Source organism: Melanotaenia boesemani, chromosome 2, assembly GCF_017639745.1.
Source record: "Melanotaenia boesemani isolate fMelBoe1 chromosome 2, fMelBoe1.pri, whole genome shotgun sequence".
NCBI classification, from domain to species: Eukaryota; Metazoa; Chordata; class Actinopteri; order Atheriniformes; family Melanotaeniidae; genus Melanotaenia; species Melanotaenia boesemani.
Window position 1 is genome coordinate 2,960,412 of NC_055683.1, and position 25,238 is coordinate 2,985,649.

General features: G+C 39.4%; 1 protein-coding gene across 3 annotated transcripts in view; it reads right to left on the bottom strand.

Annotated features, from left to right (window-relative positions):
• The window catches only part of LOC121630406 (potassium voltage-gated channel subfamily C member 1-like), a 72,375-nt gene that overhangs the window by 36,693 nt on the left and 10,444 nt on the right, over positions 1–25,238 (bottom strand). For all 3 annotated transcript variants that reach the window (XM_041970703.1, XM_041970697.1, XM_041970691.1), the window contains exons 2-3: positions 4,799–4,930; positions 1,692–2,553 (exon numbers count right to left, since the gene is read on the bottom strand). In XM_041970703.1, the coding sequence (XP_041826637.1) occupies positions 1,692–2,553; positions 4,799–4,930 (994 nt within the window). The remainder of the gene's footprint in view (positions 1–1,691; positions 2,554–4,798; positions 4,931–25,238) is intronic.

Below are 25,238 nucleotides of genomic sequence, written 5' to 3' on the forward strand. Positions count from 1 at the left end.
TGTTTGTTGTGATGGGGAAACATGCTGGATTTATGCTTTGGTTGGTGCTGGACATACACACACCTTTTGCAATTATCCTGTTATTTCCTGCTGCTTGCGGGCATTCCCATTCTAGGGCTGATCGTCAACAGGTTTTGTCATGTTTAAAGTGAAACAGGTTTTAACTAAATACATCAGCGCTTTGATCAGGGCTTCAAGTTCCAGGCTGGAGGCTTTGGCTTGATGTGAGCTGTTGCCCACAACCAGCACAGCTATTGTTTTTTCCATGAACACCTCCATGTAAGGAAGAATACTGACTGACATGTGGAGCCAGCTACAGCTGTCTGCTGTAAATATGTTGTAGATCCACAACAGAATAGTCCAAAAGCTGGACCTCAGCCTAACTTAAATGCTGTGCAGAGAAAGCTTTGTTTATTCAAATGATCAACTTTTTAGAAAAGACGTTAGAAAAATAACACAATATGTCATCTGTTGAAGTTCATTTGAGGTTTTAAATTATTTTAACAGATTATTTGTCTTTTTTTAATCATATCCTAAAAATCTGTAACTTTAGGACTCAAAACATTCCTCTTTCTTTTTCTAGCCTGTGAGGCCGGTATAGAAGAGTTGGTTCAGAGAAAGTAAGCATGTTTTTGTGTTTTTTTTGACCCATCACCAAATGAAAATCTATTTTAGTATCTCCACATTAGAAAGAACAAGGACATCAGCAGGTTATTTACAGCTTCAAAATCTGTCAGGTGCACATTTTTCACAGCGCCTCTAGTCAGCGTTTTATTCAACAACAAAAGAAACGTTGACAGTAGTGTTCAGTTATTTTTAGGAAGAACACAGATTAATTTTATCATTTTGTGTAGTTTATGGAGAGGAGAAAAAGAGATTTTTGATCCAAACAACTTTATACAAAACAGCATAAACATGATCTAATATCCAAATGTAGATGCCTTTTTACTCATTTTTTACAATGAAATTCAAATTCTATGTCTGTGTAGTTGTGTATTTGCTTTTGGAGAACCATACCAGCGATTATTAATCAAGGTTACTAGTGACACAATAGTTTTCTAAAAAATGGAATTATCCACTGCTATCTTCTGTCTGGTTTCCATCCTTCAGCATTTTGGCCTTTTTAGAGACAGAAATATTTGTGATAGAAACTGGAACTTAAAATTTAATTGGACAAAAGTAATATAAGTCTTAATTAAAGAAGTATTTTCGAAAGGTTAAACTTCAGTGACTTATTTGTTGACAGGGAAGGACACTTTCTGAATGAGTCAATGCAGATGTTTTCCATCACACCAATCGTACAAGCCCATTCTGTTTCTAACTTGTAATTAGACGAATGATCACAATTTAACTGCTGCTTGAAAGCCGCATAAGCTTCTGGTTGATGGTGGTTCAACCCAGGCTTCAGGTTTACTTTTTTATTACAACCAAACAAGAAGGTTCAGCAGTAAACCGAAATCTCCATCATAAAGACTAATCTCAGGATCACTGATCTTAAAGAGGCTCAACTTGAGTTGTTTTTATTCCTCCCGATTGGCTAACACGTTATTTTTTAGCTATTTTCTTTCTAAATAACTGAAATGAATGACTGTATTAAACTATGCTTTTTCTTTGGTTGTGTTCTGTTTTAGTTGAGGTGTTTTATGACTTGTGTGGAACTCTGTAACATCCATTCCTCATCTTTCTCTTACCTGCCCTGTTTATCTCGATGATCTCTTCCTGTGCCAGGGGGCAGTCTCCAGTACCCATCATGCTCCCGGATCCCACCATACCTGGCCCAAGGACGTTGCCCATTAGCCTGTGTGGAGAAGCAGTTGCCATTGCCAAAGCGTCTGGTTTGCAGTAGTTAGGGCTGCCTGGTTGTGGTGCTCTCGGGATGTGCTTGTTCCTTTTCTTGGGCAGCTTCTGCTTGGCCATGGCCAGGGAGTAGTACATGCCAAAGTTGTTGACAATGACTGGTACGGGCATGGCAATGGTCAGTACACCTGCCAAGGCGCAGAGGGCACCCACCAGCATTCCTGACCATGTCTCTGGGTACATATCCCCATATCCCAGTGTGGTCATGGTTACCACAGCCCACCAGAAGCCGATGGGGATGTTTTTAAAGTTGGTGTGGGCTGCAGCAGTTGGATCATCTGGATCAGCTCCGATACGTTCAGCATAGTAGATCATGGTAGCAAAGATGAGGACGCCCAGTGCCAGGAAAATGATTAGCAGCAAGAACTCATTGGTGCTTGCCCTCAGAGTATGGCCCAGAACCCGTAAACCAACAAAATGGCGGGTCAGCTTGAATATACGCAGGATACGGACAAAGCGTACGACACGCAGGAAGCTTAACACATCTTTGGCTGTTTTGGAGGACAGGCCACTAAGCGCTACCTCCAGGTAAAAGGGCACTATGGCCACAAAGTCTATGATGTTCAGGGCACTGCGGAAGAACTCTGCTTTGTCGGGGCAAAAGATGACGCGGGCCATCACCTCAATAGTGAACCAGATGACACAGACGCCCTCCACATATGTCAGCCAGCCATCTGTGACAACTTCATATACAATCTGTGGAGGGAATGACAAAAACAAAGGGTTTAGTTATTCATTCACAGCAAAGTCAATAAAACAATGTCATGATATTCCAAAAGAACTTTATTTAATCATATCAATGTATACTTTTACTTTAGTGTGGCACCCCCCCAAAAAACTCACTAAACCCTAATTGTTTAGCTAGTTAGCTAACACTAAGCCTTAACCCCTAGTTAATTCACTAGTTAACTGACTCTAAGTAAGGAATAATGCCCAAGGAGGTGGCCATTATCATAAATTAATGGACGGCACGGAGGAAGACGCAGAGTCGTGAACCGTCCAATGTGAAACCATCCTACATCGTTCAATAAGCCTGCAGGCTGCTTTCACAGCGACACCCCGTCACAGACTTGTATTAGACCTAATCAGTGGAGGGGAGGGAGATGATTGCTTAATGTTATGTTACATGACACAAAGAATCATTTCAGAGGGCGGGTGCAGCTCTTACAGCTTGTGTGTGTCCAGAGGATGATGCAACATTTTATTTCAAACAGTCAAAGTCCACAGATAGTTTCCTACATTGTTCAATAAGCCTGCAGGCTGCTCTGATCTGGTGCGTCTGCAGCCCGGCATCTGAGTTTCTGTTGCCACGGTTACCAATTACTGTTTAGTCAGCGTAATAATTTACAGCAATAAGGCTATTTGGCCGGAACTTCTTTCATAGGTGTCCATTATCACTTTTTTTATGGACACTCTCCAGCCAATCACAATAGAGTATTCACCCAGACCATGGTATAACTCATGTTAATTGGCTAAATGGACATCAAAATATCTTCCTCATATTGTTATTATTATTTTTTTTTTTTATTTAATCTTTTGTTATTCAATAATGAGACAAATGGAAACATAAGAGCTACTGGGATTAGTAAATCTCAGTGAGGGGAAGATTTGGATGAATATAATGATGAGGATAGTTTGGAAATTGGAAATTATAACTTTACAGTAGGTTGGCAATCAAAACCAAACATGATGGCCAAAAGTGACTGAGTGGTCCAACACAACCAAAAAGACTGAAGAGCAGTGAAAAAACAAAAAACAAAAAACGGATCAATGTCAGGACTCCTGGTTGACTTTGTAAAGGATCACTACTTATAATAATTAGCACCTGGCATCTGAAATGTTTAAACTTTTAAAGTAAATAATTTCATTTATGTGTAATTTTACATCCTGAAGGACAAAAATTTTGCCTGTTCCAGATCACATGGCTCCAGATAAAATTATGATTGTGGTAAAAAAAGACTGATTGGCTGAAAGTTAATTCAACTTAACGAGACCTGGCAACAGCCGACAATGTCTGATTTATAACAGGATAAAGAAGCAGAAAAGACTCAATGAGCCCAGATCATCTATGACAGGGCTACTCAATTCGGTCCTACGAGGGCCGCAATCCAGCAGGTTTTCCATGTATTCCTGTACCAACACACCTGAGTCAAATTAATGAGTTATTGTGTAGAACCTGATTGGCTGTTAGAGCCACCTAATTTGACTCAGGTGTGTTGGTGCAGGGATACATGGAAAACCTGCTGGATTGCGGCCCTCGTAGGACCGAATTGAGTAGCCCTGATCTATGACATCCAGACTTTAATCACTTAGTTTTATAATCTGAAGTCTTTGGAGCAAAACCAACAACAAGGGAACCAAACCAAAACAAACCAATGCTTCAAGATGTGGCAGAGGGAAGATAAAACAAGTGAATTAGTTTCATGACTTCACTTACCTGTCTTGAGGATTAAGATTTTCCTCACCCTGTCCTGCCTCATTTGCTTCAGTCTCCTGGAGAGTCCAGTACAAGAGCACAAGTGCCTCTAGCGAAGGCAGTCTGGAATGACCTGCTGCCTTACCTCCAGTGCCATCAATAATAATGTAATGTAACAGTAATAGTAATGTGGATCATTTAATGTTTTTTTTTATTGGACACCAATGAATTGGACATAAGATTACTTTATTGTGAATTGGCGCTGTATAAATAAAGCTGAATTAAATTGAATTTGTTCATTTGGGGGGGGATTCAGGTGGATATCTACCCCACGCATGGAGCTAGCAGAATACAGGAGGAAAGCCATCATCTGTGATTCATCAGAGAACATTCTATGAACAGGACTGAGACTGCAGATGGGTGAGCAGGAGGGTCAAACTGGACTGGATGACCACTACTCTCCTAAAGCAAACTCCACCCAGAGTAAAAGCAAAAAATTAAACATTTCCGTTAAACTTTCTGTACCTCCTCACGTGTGATGTTCCCAGTAGTGACGTTCTCCGTTTTATTGTAGATGGTGTTGAAGGCCTCATGGGTCTCCAGGCAGAAGGTGGAGATAGAGAGGAGGATGAAGAAGAGGGAGGCAAGCGCCACATACTGCAGGCATGAAGAGAGAAAGACAGCTATGTAAGAGACAGCTTCAAGCACAATGATGATTTTAAAGTTTCATCTTCCACTTCAGTCTGGCTGAATGAAACAATGTGCAGTGCCTAAAGGCTGCAGACAGGGGGCAGGAATAACACACCGATGATGCAGTCTCACAGAAGACATTAGAGACGGACATCCAGGAGGAAAAGACAGAGGTATATCTGAAAGAGAGAAATTACTGAAAACAAATCTGCATCATGTGCATGTCTCTTCGGTAACTGGAATCTAGAAACCATCCCTTTTAATCACTTCTGGTGTTTTCTCCAGCAGCATCTGTGAGAATTTCTCTTCTCTGCAAGAGTCAGAAGATTTCATCTCATTACTTTTTAAAAAAACTACATTCTGTTTAAAAACATTTAATTCCCTAATAAATCTAAAACATTTTCAAGGCAGGAGAATAACTTGTTCTATCTTTTACATCTTGCTTACTTAATAGATGTGACTTCAGTTTGTATGATGAGGTGAGTCAGTTCAGGTGTCAGGATTACTACACACGTGGAAATGTACACATGTACATTTCTAATAACTTCTAGATCTGGAAAGTTACTCTGATCATCATGTGGAACACTGGATTTGTTTAGATCCATTATGATTTGGAAGGTTTAATGAACATGGAAAAGAAAAAATGTCAAAATACTGTTAAACTTATTTTTTCCCAAAAATCTTAGGTTGTTCATAATGTTTTAATATAGTTCATGAAACGTAAACGTCTTGATAATGTGCTTCTAATGTAAGGTACTAATGAAAAACAAAAGGAAACATTGTGGAGTTTTCTTTATTTATAGGTTATTGTGCTTTTATTTTACTGGTCCGGCCCACTGGAGATCCGATGTGCTGAAAATGGAACCTGAACTAAAATGAATTTGACATCCCTGGTGTAGATGGATGAAAGGAAACACAGTTGATGGTGAAGGTCCAGATAAGTGTGAACCACCTCCTGCTGATGGAGGCGGCCGTCTTGTTGGTGTTTACTTTGGCTTGCAGCTTTCTGCATCTCTGTCACCGTGTGTGTGCCTGTAAAAGCAAAATATGTGCACCTGCTTCAGTATTCTAAAGTTGTTATACATCCAACAATCATGCACGTGTGTGTGTGTGTGTGTGTGTGGGTGTGTGTGTATCTAGGGCAGCTGTATATAGCAGTATTAAATTAGACCATCATAATAAGATGTGGGACTCAAAGCGCTCTCTGAGGGGTTGAATTATACTTCATCTGTCTGTCTTCATCACTGACCTATCACACACACACACACACACACACACACACACACACACACACACACACACACACACACACACACACACACATCTGCTTTACACTGGCTGTGAGGACTCTTTATTAACACAAAGCTTTCCCAACCCGACCAGAGCCAGAACCCTATTCTGCGCCCCACACGAAGACCAAGTCAAAGCTTGTTTTGCATTCATTCTTCTGCTGCTGTAAATTATTTTTTAATGTTTTTTGTTGGTTTGTCTGTCTGCAATAAAGGAACGAGTGATTACATTTGGGGGTGATCGGGATCACCGTCTGGATTCAGGAACGTTTGTAAGGATTCCCTACTTTAGGGAGATGGAATAATTTTGTCATTACAGCTTCTAACTAAACAGATAATGTCCAACATCATGTAGAGGTTATAATCCAACATTGACTCTGTGATTCAGAAGGTTAAAAATATTGGGGGTACTGGGTGGGACCTTTGGGGTTTTTCTTGGTGCTCTCTGGAGGTCTGTGCTCTCTGAGTGCTTCTAGTTTAAAAAGAACAAACTTTTTTAAAAAACTTAAATAAATATATATTTCATTTTATAAATATCATACTGGATCTACAAAACCACTAAACATGTAATTCCAGGTATCTGCAAGGGACAATTTTCACATTATGATCAGAGTAACATTCTAAGATCTATAAATTATTTTAAATGTACAAATGTGTACATTTCCACATGTGTGTAGTAATCCCGACCACCTGAACTGACTCACATCATCATTCAATCTGAGGTCAGAGAAATGTTTAGAAATGTTAAAATTTTATATAATATCTTCTGTTATTTTCACATTTACCACATTCAAGATGCAGGCCAGACTGGACACTCTGCTGGGCCGGTTTTGGCCCCCGGGCTGTATGTTTGACATGCTCTAGAAAATTTTAATCTCAACATTCATGTCAGGAGATGGACTCTTTACAGCTCTTTAGGCTCCACTGACCAAACCTTAATCTAACTTTAATTCTATCAGCTATGTCAAAACTAATCTATTCTGCTTGGTTTCATCATCAGTTAGAAATATAGATTCAATAATTATGCCTGATGATGCTTAAGTGTCGGTTAGATTAGATTCTGCTATCTGGGTTTTATCTATCAGATTTGTTGGATACTGTAAGCAGAGAAGTAGCAGCGGTTGTCTGGACCAGAACAACCTGTTGATGTCGGGGGTCAGAGCAGAATGGACAGACTGGTTGATGATAGAAAAGCAACAGGAAGTCAAATCAGCACTGGTTCCTACCAAGGTCTGCAGACCAGGATCTTTGAACACACAACACATCCAAGCTTGAAGCAGATGGGCTCCAGGAGCAGAAGACACACCGGGTGCCTCCTGTCAGCTAAGAACAGGAAACTGAGGCTACAATTCAAACACACTCACCAACACTGGACAACAGAAGATGGAGAAAAGTCTGATGAGTCTCCATTTCAGCTCCACATTCAGATGCTAGGCTCTGAACTTGTCAGTGAAATCTCTAACGATTGTCTTTAATTACGCTGAATTTCTGATTTTGATTTTAATGTGTTTGCATGAATCATAACGTGCTGCTGATATCAGCTCAGGCCGTGTGTTAGTTCACCTCTCTTCCTGAAGAAATGAGAAGAAGCTGTTTCCCCTCACTTCATTGTCTCTACCTCTTCTGTCTTGTCTTTTTTGGTAACCCGGTTTTCCTTTCTTGAGACTAACTAATAACAACTACATACCACAGTTAAAATGAGTAGTGCAGGTGTGGACTTAACCATTTTGCATCTTTTTAAAAGTGGATCCATAATTAATGCTAAATTTTGAGCAAAATAAGCTCAATGGAAACTGATGCATTTGACTTTACAGATTAGTCCAAAAAACCGGTCTTCTGTCCCTGTCACTATTAGGCCTATATCGCATTATCCCTCACTTCTGAATGGGTTATTTCCTCTGGGAGCTATTCCACATGCCCCAGTCCAAAGACATGCATGTTAGGTTAATTGATGACTCTAAATTCTCCCTAGGAGTGAGTGTGATTGTGAATGGTTGTTTGTCCCTATGTGTTAGCCCTGCGATGGACTGGTGACCTGTCCAGGGTGTACCCTGCCTCTCACCTGTTAATGCTGGGATAGGCACATGCCCCAGTATAAGTGGTGTGCAACACCTATGGTGTGGGGGATATTTTCTTGGCCCACTTTGGGCCCCTTGGTACCAACGTGGCCTGGTTTAACCAGCACAGCCAACCTGAGTATTGTTGCTGACCATGTCCATCCCTTTATGACCACAGTGGAGCATCTTCTGATGGTATGAAGGTAAAAATGTGCCAGAATGAACAAATCTGTAGATTTGATGTGAAAACTTGTAGAATACAATGTGAGAACTTGCACAACAAAAATCTGAACTTGTATGTTGAACTGAATTTGAAGTTACAGAGAAAAATAGCCCACGTGACAAATAATAATAATATAAGTTTACTTATAATTATTTTTTTCCTTTTCGTTTTTTGGAAGTGTTTATTTTGCATTACAACCTCTACTTAGCCATTACAACTTCTTGGACCAATCAGAATGAAGGGTTGGGAGACCAGTGTGGGTCATCGATAGGTGAAGCAATCAGAGTAAAAGGTTGGGAGACCGTGCTGGACCTCTTGTCAGCTATGGCGAAAACGAGCTGGGTAAGTTACTTCTGGACAAAAACATAATTTTGACTCGTCCGTTGTGTGTTTTAGGAGTAGATAAATACATGCCAACAAAATGTTTTAAGAATGACATTAAACTCAAGTAACTACCACTCTGGCTGGTACAGCTGACGGCTAGCTAGCTAGCATAGATACATTAGCAGTCAGAGGAAGACAGACCAGCCTGCATGGTTCCCACATAGGCCTGTCATGATAACAAATTTTGCTGTACGATAAATTTTCTCAGCAATTATCGCGATAAACGATAATATTGTGCAATGCGATAATGTTGTCATTTTTAGACCATTTTCAACTAATATAATGACAATGCCATAATAATGCAAGTACACCTTTTCAAAGATCAATAAACTTTCATTTCTAAAGAACATTTTACACTAGAACTGGAAGAAATTTTAAATAACAAAACAAAAACCATAAATAAAATGGACTCGCATTCTCATTAACAATAAATGAAAACCAAACACAACCAAACACAATAAGTATGATGGATAATAAAGTCTGTTCTGTAAACAAAAAATATATTAAAAATAAAATTTAAACATGAGGCTCAGACAGAGAAAAGGGCAAAACTGCCAGTTAGTATCATTGTATTAAAAAATAAAAAAATAAAATATATGAAATTTGACAGCTAGCTAGCTAGCATAGATACATTAGCAGTCAGAGGAAGACAGACCAGCCCGCATGGTTTCCACACTTCACATTAAACACACTGGTTGTAGCAGAGAGCTCAGTAGATGAACACCAGTGATCGGTTGTTGTGTTTAAACTGGATTAAATATTGAACATTAGTTTAACACCATAGATATTATACTTTATTATAACCCTCTTTAGTTGAAAAGGCCTCCCCATATAAAGTTGTAAAGCCTAATTTATCATGGATCATGGATGCAGCCGACAAACCTGCAGCAACTGTTTGATGCTGTCATGTTGATATAGAGAAAATCTCTGAGGAAGGTTTCCACCACCTCTTTCCATCTATCACACCAATAATTAAGGCAGTTCTGGAGGAGAAAAGGGTCCAACCTGGTACTACAAGGCAGTCCTGATAAAGTGGACCTGAAGTGTGTGTTACACTGAGTGGGGGAGGTGTCTCAGTAGAAAAGGAACCTGTGGACAGTATGAACATCTTTGGACTAAAACTTAACTAGTTCTACAAGATATAAAGCAATCAAAGTCCAGAAAGAGCTAACATGTCTGATGAACAAAACCCTCCCAAATCCAACAAATGTGCAGCAGGACGATGGGGCTTCTTTTTTTATTTAAGCTTTCAGTTCAGTTCAGAGACCGATGAAGACGGTCCTCTGAGTGTCCCAACAGGCCCACAACTCTCATCTTAATGGGAGGACAGTGCTCTAATCCTCTGTCCCAGTCAGCCTCAACCAGGAAGCGCTGACACTGTCACTGGCGATGAACCGAGTAAAGAGGAAAAGGCCATCATGATTCTTCCCCTCACTGGGTTGGAATTAGCATCCCTGATCATTATATCCATGAGCATAGCTGTCAGTTTGTGGGAGAAACATTTCCAATAAATCCCCTGGTTCGATTGTTTTTCTCTTTGTTCTTTATTTGAAAGCATTGAAATTAGCTGGTGTTAAATCTGACAGACTACAGGACACTATTCTAGGAAAATGCACACTCATACGGTAGATCTGTTTGACCGTTAAAGATCAGTGGTGACGTTGATCAGCTGATTCATTTATGCAGCCACAAAGTCAGCTTTCTTTGTCCTTCATCTTTGCTGCAGCATCTGTGCTGATTGTTAGTGCCCATGTGATCAGTTCTACCCTTCCGGTTGTGTCTGGCACCGACCCTCTTAATACATTAATAAACCACATAAATCTGTTTATTGCATCAAGCCTTTATACTTGGTCAGGAACCTGTTTTTTAACTAAATAAAGCAAAAATAATAATAAAAAAATTATGTATATATATAAATAACTAAATACTAAATAAATAATATTTTTTTTCTACCTAATACCTCATTATTAATAGTTGGGTAACACAACAACCTTTTATTTATTTATATGTTTCTCTTGAGGTTCATTTTACCATTTTTTCATTGAAATGAGGGGTAGGCTGACAAAAAAAAATGTCCAGAAACCCACACAAAAACCATTAAAAACCAATATTTTCATGGATAAGGAGAGAGAACTGTTTTTAGTGTATGTTACGATTTAAGACACAGGTCAAAACCGTTAACAGAAGAGACAGTAACAGAAAGATAAGACAGGGAGGTTGGGTGTAGTGTCATGTATGTCATGTATGTGGCATCACGACCGTGTGGATGGATACAAATGTGTTTCCATTCAAGGCTACTGCATGTGATGAAGAGGCCTCCTCTGCACTGATCTTGTGACATTTTACTGAATTTATATCATATTCATAAAACAACAACTTGTTTAGGGCTAAATGTGTGAAAAAACTACTGTTTAGTCCACTTTTAGTGCCAGACAAGATCAATTTTGACCAAGTGCCTTTCTGCTTTCTCTTTGGGGTTTGTCACTTTATAAAGCAATAACATAATATATATATATATACATATATATATATATATATATATGTATATATATATATAAACTAGTGCTGGGCAACGATTCAAATTTTTAATGGTGATTAATCGCATGGCATGCTGTGATTAATCGCGATTAATCGCAGCATGGCATGCTGTGATTAATCGCGATTAATCGCATCGTTACGCACAAAATGTCTCTGTCCTTTAAAAGAAGGCCTACAGCTATATAAAGAAAATGTTATGCTCTCTGCCCTGCCTGGGCTCATCAGATCAGATCACCTGGGCTTAATTGCCACTCTGCCTCTGTTCCTGCTCTGACAGGCTACCAGCCTAATTCAGCCCACCTGGTTTTCCCTGAATGCTGCTTGGTTTCTCTGCACTACTTAATCCCAGCACCTCTTGCCTTGCCCTTGTGGGATACCTCTTGCCTGGTTTCTTGGATTTCTGGATTCCGACCCATGCTTTGTTCTGGACCCTGAGCTTCGCCTGACGTCTTGGATAAGTACCCCATCTGTCTCTGTGTTCTGACCATTGCCTGCCTTCTGACCCTGGTTCTGGATTTTGGACTTTTTAGCATTCCTCCTTCCCCACTCCAGGACTAGACCGCTTCTTCCAGCCTTGCTGGACTCCTGCCCCTTTGCTGAATAAATCTGTTTTTTCTACATTCCAACTGCTGTGTGTGGTTGAATTTCCGGGTCCTCACAGTCACACATTACAGAAAATGCAGTAAACTTTACAAACACGACATCAGGGGTTTCCAACCTGCGACTCTGGAGCTGCAAGTGTCTCTCTGGACCTTCCACAAAGCCTCTAAATAAGTGGCTAAAATATTTTTTAAATCTTTTTCTTGTCATCAGATTGGAAACCAGGGACTTTTTTTCCTTTTACATCATTTTCCACAAATATCTACATCCCTTAGAAGAAAGTCTGTTTATCCTCTTTTTATAAAGGTTTTATGTTTTTCTTTATTTTAAAACCTAAAAATGGAAATAAAAATGTGGTTCTTCAAAAATAACAAACATCCTCTGGTGGCTCTTCATTAAAATATATATTAAGCTGACTTTTTGAAAAGTCTCATAACATTTGCGTCTCTAAAGTAGTTTTATTTAGCTGGCTGAGGGAAAAATGGCTCTTTGGATTGGAAAGGCTGCAGACCCCTGAACTAAACACATAAACAGGTTTAGCAGCAGTTTTCTCTTTAAACAGCAACAGTTAAAATATTTCTTCATATATATTTATAAAATATTTATGAGAAAGGATGAAATGTTCAGGATTTACTAACTAAAAGGTAAAAAGTCAGCAGGATGGATTTAAAGCTGTGAAGCTGCTTCCTTCTAAACACAGAAGGAACAATATGTGATGAATATCAGCATCAGGTGAACAGACAGAAAGCAGGATGAGAATCTCACAGCTTCTAGATGGTGAGGAGAGAGAAATATTCACAATATCCACAATAACTTCCATCCATGCACCTTCACTGCTTCATTATCCTGGTTTCTGGCCTATAATTTCTCTAAATCTGCATTTTTAGCTTGACTGTAACTGCATTCTCCGCTACTGGGAGTTAAGGGGTTAACATCTCGTGTAGCGTCAGGTCTGTAGATGTAACTATAAACATGTGTGGTATCCACAGAAAGTCCAGAATCTCAGCTACCAGCTCAGCAAAACCATTTCTATCACCAAAACACAGTTAAGACAACAATTTCAAGAGCAGCTACACAAAGACTAAATATGAAGAATAGAATATGTCCACCCCACGGCATGAACACGAACAAATGACTCCTCTACTGAAAGCTCACATCTCACAGATTCCACAGTTTCATCCCGCTATGACTAAGATTCACCAAACCAGAGGCAGAAGAAGGCCTGATTTATGCTTCACGTTTGTAAAAACATATTCATAAAATGTCCAACCTTTGCTGTCTTGCATAAATTAAAACCGCATTTATTAAAATAATGATAATAAATAAGTTTCCCGTCATCAAAAATCACGATGTTCTGCATGGGCTTAGACAAAGAGAAACGTCGGTTCTTCTTCTTCTTTCTTAAGTTCCAGACAGAAAACGTCTCTTCATTTTAATAAACCCGCTCTCTCCTGATTACATCAGACGCACCACTGCAGCAGGAAGAGAGACGTGGACGCCATGTTTCTGTCATCAAAGCCAGCGGCCAGTAAAAAAAAAAAAATCTTAACATGCGATTAAAAAATTAACGGCGTTAATTAAGCGTTGCGTTTATTAAGCGTTGCGTTTATTAAGCATTGCGTTTATTAAGCGTTGCGTTAACGCGCGATTAATAAACGCGTTAACGTGCCCAGCACAAATACATACATAAAAACATTTCGTTTCTCATGCGCTTATGCAAGAAATCTGCATGGTAACTTTTTTTTTTAATCATTTTAATGTAATTTATTATTTTATTGTCTTTCCCCACACTGAAATTTTATTTCTTGGATGTTATCGGTTTTATTTCCTTTATTATTGCTTTCTGCACCCTGCTGAAATGTTTTATGTAAAGCACTTTGAATTGTCTTGTACATGAAATGTGCTATACAAATTAAATTGCCTTGCCTAATATAAACACACACAAAAAATAAACCTATGTCTTTATGCAGAACTGATGTGAGCCTCCAGCTCCCTGCTTTGCATGTCATGCACTGAGCCATCTGTTCATCACTACCAAGAGGAAAGTGGGAGTTTTTCTGTAGTTCATCTGTGAATTTACATTTATGTTTCTGCATCTTCTGGCTTTACTAGACACTCAGATCTAAAAATCCTGAGCAGCTTTTTCCCCCAAGCCATCAAAGCCATCAGTCCAAAACATGAACCTGGTCTTCAGTCCGTCTTATTAAGCTGTTTGTGCAAAACTGCGGAGAAAATGAGGGAGTGATATATCTTAACAAAATGTGTGTTTGTTTCATTTTTTATTTTTTTGTTTTTACCTTGTTTTGTCCAGCATGGTGGCAGCAGAATGATGGTCTGGCTGCTGTGTTGTGCTGAACAAATCTGCTTTGCCAAGAGGAGCTTTATGGGTCTGAGGCTCCTCTTGATAATCTAATTTTTATTTCCTTGTTTAATTACATATATTGTTTTATCTTATTTATTTGGAATTATAAGATTTATACAATCTTGCTGGACATGATCGGAGGGGACATCAGAGAAAAAGGACAGTAATGGAAAGAAGTATAAAGGAAAGTGGAAAAAAGAAAGAGGAGACAAAGATCCAGTAGATAGAAGCAATCCTACCTAACACCAGACAACCAGCTGCTACACCTGTACAGAAACACAACAGAGAATTTCCTACAGCTTTTAAAGGTGAACTAAGCAGACAATCATCAGGAGTTTCTAAAAAAATAACCAAGACAACAACAAGAAGATGTATCACAACAACAACCAAAGTACCAGAAACACACACAAAATAAACAAACAAAAACATAACTTAGTGTATGAACCCACTGGACACCTCAGTGACTGCATCAGGATGAGGAATGAGGGTGATCAGAGATGAGTGTGATCATGCTAGAGGCAGATTAGGGCGCCGCAGAGACCCGGGCGATTAGCAGCCATCCTGGAGCACCAACCCAAGACACACCACCAATACGCCTGTACACCTGTCCATCCATCCATCCATCCATCCATCCATCTCCCGCTTCATCCTCCCTCACTCGTGAACAAGACCTTTAAGATACTTAAAATCTTCCACTTGGGGCAGGACCTCATTCCTGACCCGGAGAAAACACTCTGACTGAAGAATGTGGTCTCAGATTTGGAGCTGAGGCTCATACCTGATAAAATCAACTGTCAGTACCAAACACTTTTATTAGTGGATTCCTGGCTGAATCATTGCATTGATGTTAAAAACAGAACCAGAACCAAATAAGGCAAAAGTAGAGCTTTAAAATTCGGTCAGAATTACAGTGAAAACTTATGATACTAACCTGGCCGTAGTATGAGTCTTTCTGGCAGAGAAAACATCTCCCCTGCCACCTTGTTTGTGAACAAAGACTGGCTTGCAAAGCTGACTTATCTAGCAGATATATTCAGTAAACGGTGAATTTGTCTCTGCAGGGTCGGACACCAGCTGTATGATGAAGTTGGTGGCTTCCTGAAGATGCCAGTTCTGTGGAAAAACAAGATTTTCCTCTCCAGCGAGGATCTGAAGAGAGCTCCAGTCAGGTCAGTTATAATGATTCATTTGGCCAACTTCATTCAGGAATTTAATTCCTACTTTCCTGATTTGGAGGAGAAATCTGGATTGGGTGAGAGACCCGCTACAGAAACAAGCGAGCTGTCACCCATCAGGAAAGCTGCTGCTGGTGTCATCTGACGGCATGGGAAGCAGGAGCATCCTGAACTGGGACAGAAAGCTGTGGAGCATCTACATCTATGGAGCCCATGTTTCCTGTGAAAAAACACTCACTTGATGATGTTCGTCATCTTTTACATTAAAAGATGATTAAAACTAAGTCTAATTATTTGGTTTGTACCATGTAAATTGAATTTTTTTAACATTTTGTATGTACATTTTCATTCATGATTTCTTGTTTGTAAAGACATATATTAAGACATTTTACTATCATTTCAGTATTTTATTTTGAGAGCAAATTTATAATGAACCTGAAATAAACCACTAACTACAGATCGTTATTTATGATTAAGTTATTTTTAATAACAAGTCTTCATATAACATGTTAACTTATTTTCTGAACATAAGCCTGTTTGTTAGTTTTCAAGTTGTTCAAGAGAGACAGCTGCAAACAAGAAGTATTTTACATCCTAATAGATTTAATTTATGTATGCTCAATGCGCTTCTCTAAAATTCACAGCTGAATCTCTGCATTTTAGTGATGAGAAAAAGTTTGCCATGAATTCAGTTATGGGTTATTAACATGTTTGAAATATATTGTTTAAAAATATTTGACACACTATTTATTTATCTTAGTAAATCTGGCACTGATGGCAGAGCCTTGTGGTTACCTCTGTTTCCTAAAAGAAAAAAAAAGGCAGACCAGCAGTGGCTAGGGGGTACGCTGTGGAGGCAAACCAAGGCAAAGCAGCCTTTTACATTGGCAAACTTAAAAGTGAAACAATCATGAAATCTGTCGGCTGTGTTGTAAAACGAAAAAAAAAAAAGATGTTGTAATTGTACAAATATTAAACAATGCTAGGTAAAGTAGTGCCTCCTCCATTTCCACCATTTCCTCCATCCAACAAAGCAATGCTGCTGCAGATAGACAAGCTTACAGCATCTCCGTCACTACCAGCTGAACACATCAACACCAGCTAACTTTCATCTGACCTGACACTGTTTATTCCTTCGGAAGTTATTTCATTTTTCAACACCAGTGGAAGAAGGGACAACAACAAGTTACCATCTTTATTTGTTTATTCAGTAATCAGACAACTTTGCTCTGCCCTCTTAAGGCCCATTTATGCTTGACGGAGAAGACGGACCGTGTCGTCGTCTCCTACATTGGTTACACACATATTTTGATCTGTTTTCACAGAGCCTAGCTGTGGCAATACCACCGGTAACTGCAGGGGCAGGGCTGAGCCGAAAAGCCGTAGTGCGACCAGCGAAAGAAACAAACCAGAGAAGAAGAAGAGGATCAGGAAGAGAAAAAAAAAGCAGAAGAAGAACGCAGATGAACACTGACGAGCAACTGTAGAAACTGCGCGAGGTTTTGAAGAAAGGCTTTGCGAGTGTTGGGCATTACCGCTGCTAAACGGTGTCTGAAACTGACGTCGGCTCGAGGGAATGAACTCTGAACTCAGCACTGCCCACTAGTGGAAGAAATGACTGAACATCCATGGCAATGCAAAACACACATGTAAGTATGAGGATGGTGACGTATGACAACGTTTGAAACGGATGTTGCTATTTACATACGTAAGGGAGCAGAAATGGGCCTTTAAACTATGGCGTCTACTTCACAAGAAATTAGCATTCTGACCTGTGACATGACCGTCCTGAATGAACTCAAATTAGACGTGGATTAAAAAAATAGTCATTCTCTGACAGGAAATGGTCACACCAAAGGAACACTGTGTGTTATATATTAAGCTCTTGCTGTTACTAAACCTTTGTGGCCCTGTCCAAACGTACATGGGTATTTTCACAGATTTTCTTTAATTCATTTGGAACTCCAGGGTCCTTCGTGTGTACATGCAAACCAAAAACAAATTTTAAGGAAAACCATCTACAGATTTTCTGTGGACAGAATAACCGCTGGGCTTTAATCACACTGTTTACTCCTTTGCTTACATGGCAAACATAGACTGTGCAGCATGTCTGCCTGCAGCGTTTTAAAGGCAGGAATCAACTAACTCTGTCAAAGAGCCTGAAATGAAACTAGATTAAATTGTTTAGTGCACCTCATCAGAGTAATGCTGATCCAAAAATGTCTACATCCAACTCACCACATTGACATTTATTTTGTCTTAAATCGCTACTAATGTTTTAGTTTTTCCTGTAATGTAATGACAGTAACGCAAACAAAAATACCAAACACCTCATTTATTTTGAAGAATGAAAAATCAATTTATGCATATTAAAAACAAATCAAGCCTTTGCACACATCAAAAGAGACTACATAAAAAAAAAACAAAAAACCACTCAAAGTCTTTCATATAGTTGCACGCACAAACATGTATATATATACACCTACAAAGCCGCCCCCCCCCCCCTCATTCTGCACAAACATGACTCCCGGATTTCTGTCTCTGAACTAAAATTAGTATAAAACACTAAAAGTGATAAACATCTGGCTTGATGCTGCTGTGAGGAAACAATATCATGGGGATTCATCCACACCAGGAGCCAGTCCACCCATGTCCCACAGCAGCTGTAATTATTGTCTCACAAGTTCTGTTTTACTCTGGAATATTTCTCCTTTAAAATGAACAGAAGTTTAGTCATTTCTGGAAATGCTCTAATTATGACCTAATAATTTATTTATCAGTTAAAACAATAAATGAAACATAACAGCTGCTTCTATTCTCAGTTTAGTGGAAAAGACTGGTCAGGAATTCTGTTTCTTAAAAAAACATTTCACACCATCTAATTTGTCAGTGTTACTCTGTGACATCAAAACACCCCCCCTTGAATCACAACCTTAGCATGAGCAGCTCAGTGAGCAGCATCAGCTCCTGGTGGGATCCTCCAAGGCAAGAGAGAGTCAGACTTAAGGCCCATTTATGCTGGACACAGAAGACGGATACGCAGACGGATGGACACTTTCATCCGTCTCATTTACGCATGTAATATGGTCCGTCCGTTCGGGGGCCTTGCAGATCCATCACTTAATGCAGCAAATAGAGCACTACCACTGGAAACAACGGGGGCAGCACTGAGCAGAATACTTAACATACACCAACGAAAGTAACAAACCACAGAAGAAGAAGAGGAACAGGAAGAAGAAAAAAAAGAAGAGAACTCTGATCTCAGCACTGCCCACGAGTGGAGGACCTAACAACCACGGCAAATTAAAAGACTCATCATGGCCGTATGAAGGCTGGACGTATGACAATGTTTGATATGGACGTACCTATTTATGTTCATACGGGAACATAAATGGGCCATTTTTTATTTTTATTTGGATCCCCATAAGTTGCACCAACCAGCTGCAGTTATTCTTCCTGGGTATCAGGATCTTTGTTAAATACAATCAAAATCTATGGACATGCACATACACAGAAATACATCGCATCCCTACAAACAAAAGCCATAAACTGTTCTTTAAAATATTTAATCCTTGCACATACGTACATGCACACAAATATACAAACATTCATACATAAAAGACTCATATATGTACACATATATACACATATATTCACATCTATACACATGTCCTCATACAGATATACACCTTTATAAATTTAAAACTAAATTCCATCGTAGTTTCTTTTCTAAACTCAATAATGCCATTTACTGTTGATATGCTATGTGGTAAATGATTCCACTCACACATTCCTCTATAAAAATGGTCTTTTTGTTTGCATTAGTCTTGGCTTTTGGTAATATAAAATTATTTCCAGCCACGTGCCTAGTAATAAATCCATGTATGATTATACTGAAATTAAGGTTTTTATATAGTATTACTGGTGTTTTTCTTACCATGGTACTCTTGATAAAAGTGAGTATAATTACCTGTCTTTAACCAGTATTAAATTTAATAATGCATCGTAATCACATTTGCCCTGTAATTACGTTTAAGTTTGTTTAAAGTTTGGAAGTCTTTCATGTGATGCGCTGACTAGTTAACTCAACAGTAATTGAGGTTAGAAAAGATTGATTGGATTATTTCCTTCATTGCAATTGTAGGTAGAAATGTTGCTTTTCCTCTCAGTGCTGGGATCACACCTCCCATTATAGCTGTAATTCTATCAATGTGATTGTTCCAAGTTAATTTATAATCTAGCACAATACCAACAAGGTTTGGTTTCCTGTACTTTATTTACTTACTTACTTTATTTTCAGGTTTTGTTTTGGATTTAAGCAGATTGAATGATTTGAGCCAATTATCAAACAACTGTTTTTTCATATGATAAGAACTATTTGATTTTCTTCCACACACTGAGTTGCAACCTACAGTTAAATTTTTAATACTGTTCAGTTCAGTAGATGCAGAGAAATATGGTGGAATCATCAGCGTATAATAGTTTTGGCCAATTTCAAGGCCAGCGTTGAATCATTTGTGAAGACAGTGAAAATAATGGGTCTTAGCAGCTACCCTGGGGCACTCCACACGTCACATTTCTGAAAAGCATCCAGCATTGAAGGCATTGAAAAAAAATTGTTTTGTGATCTGTTGGTCAGACAGCTTTCAAACCAAGATAAGGCGGATTGTTCCACTCCATACCATTAAAGTATTTTTACAATATTTCATGGTTGGTAATATCAAACTCTGCAGAGAAGTCAAGCATTACTGATCCAATGATCATTTTTTCATAATGTTCTGCAAACCAGTTGACAACCGTCGATGTCAGAGCTGTAGCAGTGGAGAGCTTTTTCCTATAGACATGCTGGAAGCCTGTCATTATGTTGTTAATCAACAGGTAGTGCTCCAACTGTCCATAAACAATGCTTTCCATAAACTTAAAATGGGTAATAGGCTGATAGGACGACTGTTTGCAGCTCAAAGGGGTAGCTTTTTGTCTTTTGAGAGTGGTATTATTTTAGCAGTTTTCAATTTAAGGGGGCATAAGGATTGAGTAATGTTTAGATTTATTATACGACATACAGCAGGAAAACACTGCCACCAGTTTTGGAAGTTTGCTGTCAAGGCCTTCAACACCTGGTGGTTTTGATTTGCTGGATTGTGTTTCCTTTACTATTTGATTTATATTTACTCTTTGTAATTTAAAGGTACATCTTTATCACTCATAATATCCTTTTATGTGATTTCCTGTGATAAGTTGTGATTAATGATTGGCATAGTCTTTCTTAATTTATCAGTTTTACCTATAAAACAATTATTGAAATAATTTGCTATCTTTTCAGTTCTAGTTACAATTTGACCTTCTATTTCTAAGTCAGGTGGAGTACAATGTGAACTCCTTCCTACAATCTCATTGATTTTTTTAAAATTTACTTTTGTTGTTATATTGATTCTCTTCCTGTAATACATTTTCTTTTAATCTCTATTTAGTTTTGGTACAACGTTTCTTAGACTTACGGGTCAGATGGGCATGCTTGTTCACCTAAAGCAGTGTTTCCCAATCCAGGTCCTCAGGACTGCCCTGCATGTTTTAGATGTAACCCTACTTTAACACCTGAATTAAATGAATGGCTCGTTAGGCTGCAAAGAACTAGATGTTTGAAGTTCAGTAATTTGAATCAGGTGTGTTGGAGTAGGAACACGTGTAAGACATGCAGGGCAGGGGGTCCCAAGAACCTGGATTGGGAAACACTGACCTAAAATAAGAAAGTATCCTCAAAGGCCTGCAGTGTCTTGATCTTGGGGTTTTTAGTCTTGTCATGTTTAGTTCTGGTTTCCAGTTTCATTTTGTAGGTTCATTCCCCTTCTGTATTGTGTTCTGTTTTACTTCCTATTCATTAGCTCACTTGGTTTGATTTTCTCATTCATTTCACCTGATCCTTATTAGTCCCTCAGTGTATTTATACCCTTTGGTTTTCAGTTTCTTTTGTCAGATCTTTGTAGAATTTTCTTTCATTAAAACATCTTTCTGCAGTCCTGCTAATGGGTCCTCACCTCTGCTGCATCGTGACATGCAGAGCATTATTAGGATCTTCTGTAGCTAAAACATTTTTGCATTGTTTATTTTCCTTCATTAAATGCCTTGTATGATCGTTTCAATATTGATTTTGGTCCTGACTTTTTCACTTTGATATTCCTACTTTTTAAATTAGGTTGTGGTTGCTGCAGCCTACAGGAACAGAGGATATTGTTGTACACAGTTCTGGTGTATTGGTGAAAATGTGGTCGATATAGGTTGAAATAACTGTGCCATGATTTTTAAAGCATGTCCTTGTTGGATAGGTAATCACCTGAGTAAAACCACAAGCTTTTGTGACAGCTGACAGTTTGTTTTTCATGAAGCACTTATCTGATAACCAGTCAGAATTTAAGTCTCCAAAGAAGTACGTTCATGACCCAGAACGCTAACCTCATCTAGCATTTAGTGTCCAGATGACAGCTGTTTGCAGTCTTTTTTTACTTTTCTGATTAGTACTGGTATATGATCTTTTATATAAAATGCTTTTCCCTCTTCATGTGCATTTCTGTCTCTTCTAAATATCCTGTATCCCCTAATATGTATTTCACCATCATCAAAATTTTCAAGTAGCTAATACAGAAATATCCTTTTGTTTCTAATGCTAATAATATCAATATAAACCATTCTTAGACCATTATTTGCCAAATCAATATAAGTCAGACATATGTCTTATTACAAAGGAAATTTATTGTAGTAGACATATTTACAACAATGTCATCTTGGACCGCCTTGCGTCCTCTGTCCAAATAACAGTGAGAACCACGGGGAAAGAGAAACCGATGTGGCTGTAGCAGAGTTCTCTACACAAAGAAGCAGGATCCTGTGTTGGTAACAGTTTTCCTTCTTGGTTCTGGTCCTGATGGAGATTTTCTTTACCGGTTCTGGTCCTGATGGAGGTTTTCCTTCCTGGTTCTGATCCTGATGGAGGTTTTCCTTTCTGGTTCTGGTTCTGATGGAGTTTTTTCTTCCTGGTTCTGGTCCTGATAGAGATTTTCCTTCCTGGTTCTGGTCCTGATGGAGGCTTTCCTTCCTGGTTCTGGTCTTGATGGAGGTTTTCCTTACCGGTTCTGGTCCTGATGGAGATTTTCCTTCCTGGTTCTGGTCTTGATGGAGGTTTTTCTTATCGGTTCTGGCCTTGATGGAGGCTTTCCTTCCAGGTTCTGGTCCTGATGGAGGTTTTCCTTCCTGGTTCTGGTCTTCATTGAGTTTTTCCTTCTTGGTTCTGTTCCTGATGGAGGTTTTCCTTCCTGGTTCTGGTCTTGATGGAGGTTTTTCTTACCGGTTCTGGTCTTGATGGAGGCTTTCCTTCCAGGTTCTGGTCCTGATGGAGGTTTTCCTTTCTGGTTCTGGTCTCGATGGAGGTTTTTCTTACCAGTTCTGGTCCTGATGGAGGCTTTCCTTCCTGGTTCTGGTCTTGATGGAGTTTTTTCTTACCGGTTCTGGTCTTGATGGAGGTTTTCCTTCTTGGTTCTGGTCCTGATGGAGGTTTTCCTTCCTGGTTCTGGTCTTGATGGAGGTTTTTCTTACCAAATCTGGTCCTGATGGAGGCTTTCCTTCTTGGTTCTGGTCTTGATGGAGGTTTCCCTTACCGGTTCTGGTCTTGATGGAGGTTTTCCTTCTTGGTTCTGGTCCTGATGGAGGTTTTCCTTCCTGGTTCTGGTCTTGATGGAGTTTTTTCTTACCGGTTCTGGTCTTGATGGAGGTTTTCCTTCTTGGTTCTGGTTCTCATGGAGGTTTTTCTTATCGGTTCTGGTCCTGATGGAGGTTTTCTTTCCTGGATCTGGTCTTGATGGAGATTTTTCTTACTGGTTCTGGTCCTGATGGAGGTTTTCCTTCCTAGTTCTGGTTCTGATGGAGGTTTTTCTTATCGGTTCTGGTCCTGATGGAGGCTTTCCTTCCTGGTTCTGGTCCTGATGGAGGTTTTCCTTCCTAGTTCTGGTTCTGATGGAGTTTTTCCTTCTTGGTTCTGGTCCTGATGGAGGTTTTCCTTCCTGGTTCTGGTCTTGATGGAGTTTTTTCTTACCGGTTCTGGTCTTGATGGAGGTTTTCCTTCTTGGTTCTGGTTCTGATGGAGGTTTTTCTTATCGGTTCTGGTCCTGATGGAGGTTTTCTTTCCTGGTTCTGGTCTTGATGGAGATTTTTCTTACTGGTTCTGGTCCTGATGGAGGTTTTCCTTCCTAGTTCTGGTTCTGATGGAGGTTTTTCTTATCGGTTCTGGTCCTGATGGAGGCTTTCCTTCTTGGTTCTGGTCCTGATGGAGGTTTTCCTTCCTGGTTCTGGTCTTGATGGAGGTTTTCCTTCCTGGTTCTGGTCCTGATGGAGGCTTTCCTTCCTAGTTCTGGTCCTGATGGAGGTTTTCCTTCTTGGTTCTGGTTCTGATGGAGGTTTTCCTTCCTGGTTCTGGTCTTGATGGAGTTTTTTCTTACCGGTTCTGGTCTTGATGGAGGTTTTCCTTCTTGGTTCTGGTTCTGATGGAGGTTTTTCTTATCGGTTCTGGTCCTGATGGAGGTTTTCCTTCCTGGTTCTGGTCCTGATGGAGGTTTTCCTTCCTAGTTCTGGTTCTGATGGAGCTTTTTCCTATCGGTTCTGGTCCTGATGGAGGCTTTCCTTCCTGGTTCTGGTCTTGATGGAGTTTTTTCTTACCGGTTCTTGTCTTGATGGAGGTTTTCCTTCTTGGTTCTGGTCCTGATGGAGGTTTTCCTTCCTGGTTCTGGTCTTGATGGAGGTTTTTCTTACCGAATCTGGTCCTGATGGAGGCTTTCCTTCCAGGTTCTGGTCTTGATGGAGGTTTCCCTTACTGGTTCTGGTCTTGATGGAGGTTTTCCTTCTTGGTTCTGGTCCTGATGGAGGTTTTCCTTCCTGGTTCTGGTCTTGATGGAGTTTTTTCTTACCGGTTCTGGTCTTGATGGAGGTTTTCCTTCTTGGTTCTGGTTCTGATGGAGGTTTTTCTTATCGGTTCTGGTCCTGATGGAGATTTTCTTTCCTGGTTCTGGTCTTGATGGAGATTTTTCTTACTGGTTCTGGTCCTGATGGAGGTTTTCCTTCCTAGTTCTGGTTCTGATGGAGCTTTTTCTTATCCGTTCTGGTCCTGATGGAGGTTTTCCTTCCTGGTTCTGGTCTTGATGGAGCTTTTTCTTACCGGTTCTGGTCCTGATGGAGGTTTTCCTCTCCACTGTCTCCTTGTGGAGCTAAAGATGGAGGATTTAATCGAAGAGATGATAATGAAAAATAGAAATTACTAATCATTATTTGATCCAGGCCGGTGGTTGCCTTAGCTTGGTCATTACTTTATGAATTAGTTTATATGAACAGCTTTTATAAATTAGAATAAAGTGGCTCATATAATTGATTTCTTTTGATTGGATCATAATTTGACTACCATGAACTGGATTGAATTGGACTGTGTCTGCAAAGGGACTTGAGATGATTTTGGTGTGAGTTGGTGCAGAATAATAAAAAGTTTATTTGAAACAACCTGAATGAAATTGTTGCTGTGCCTGCAGAATTTAACGGTACAAGCAGATCCGGGAACGATGATGTGATCGTGGCCATTTTGCTAAAATAAAAAAGAGACCGTTCAAGTGAGA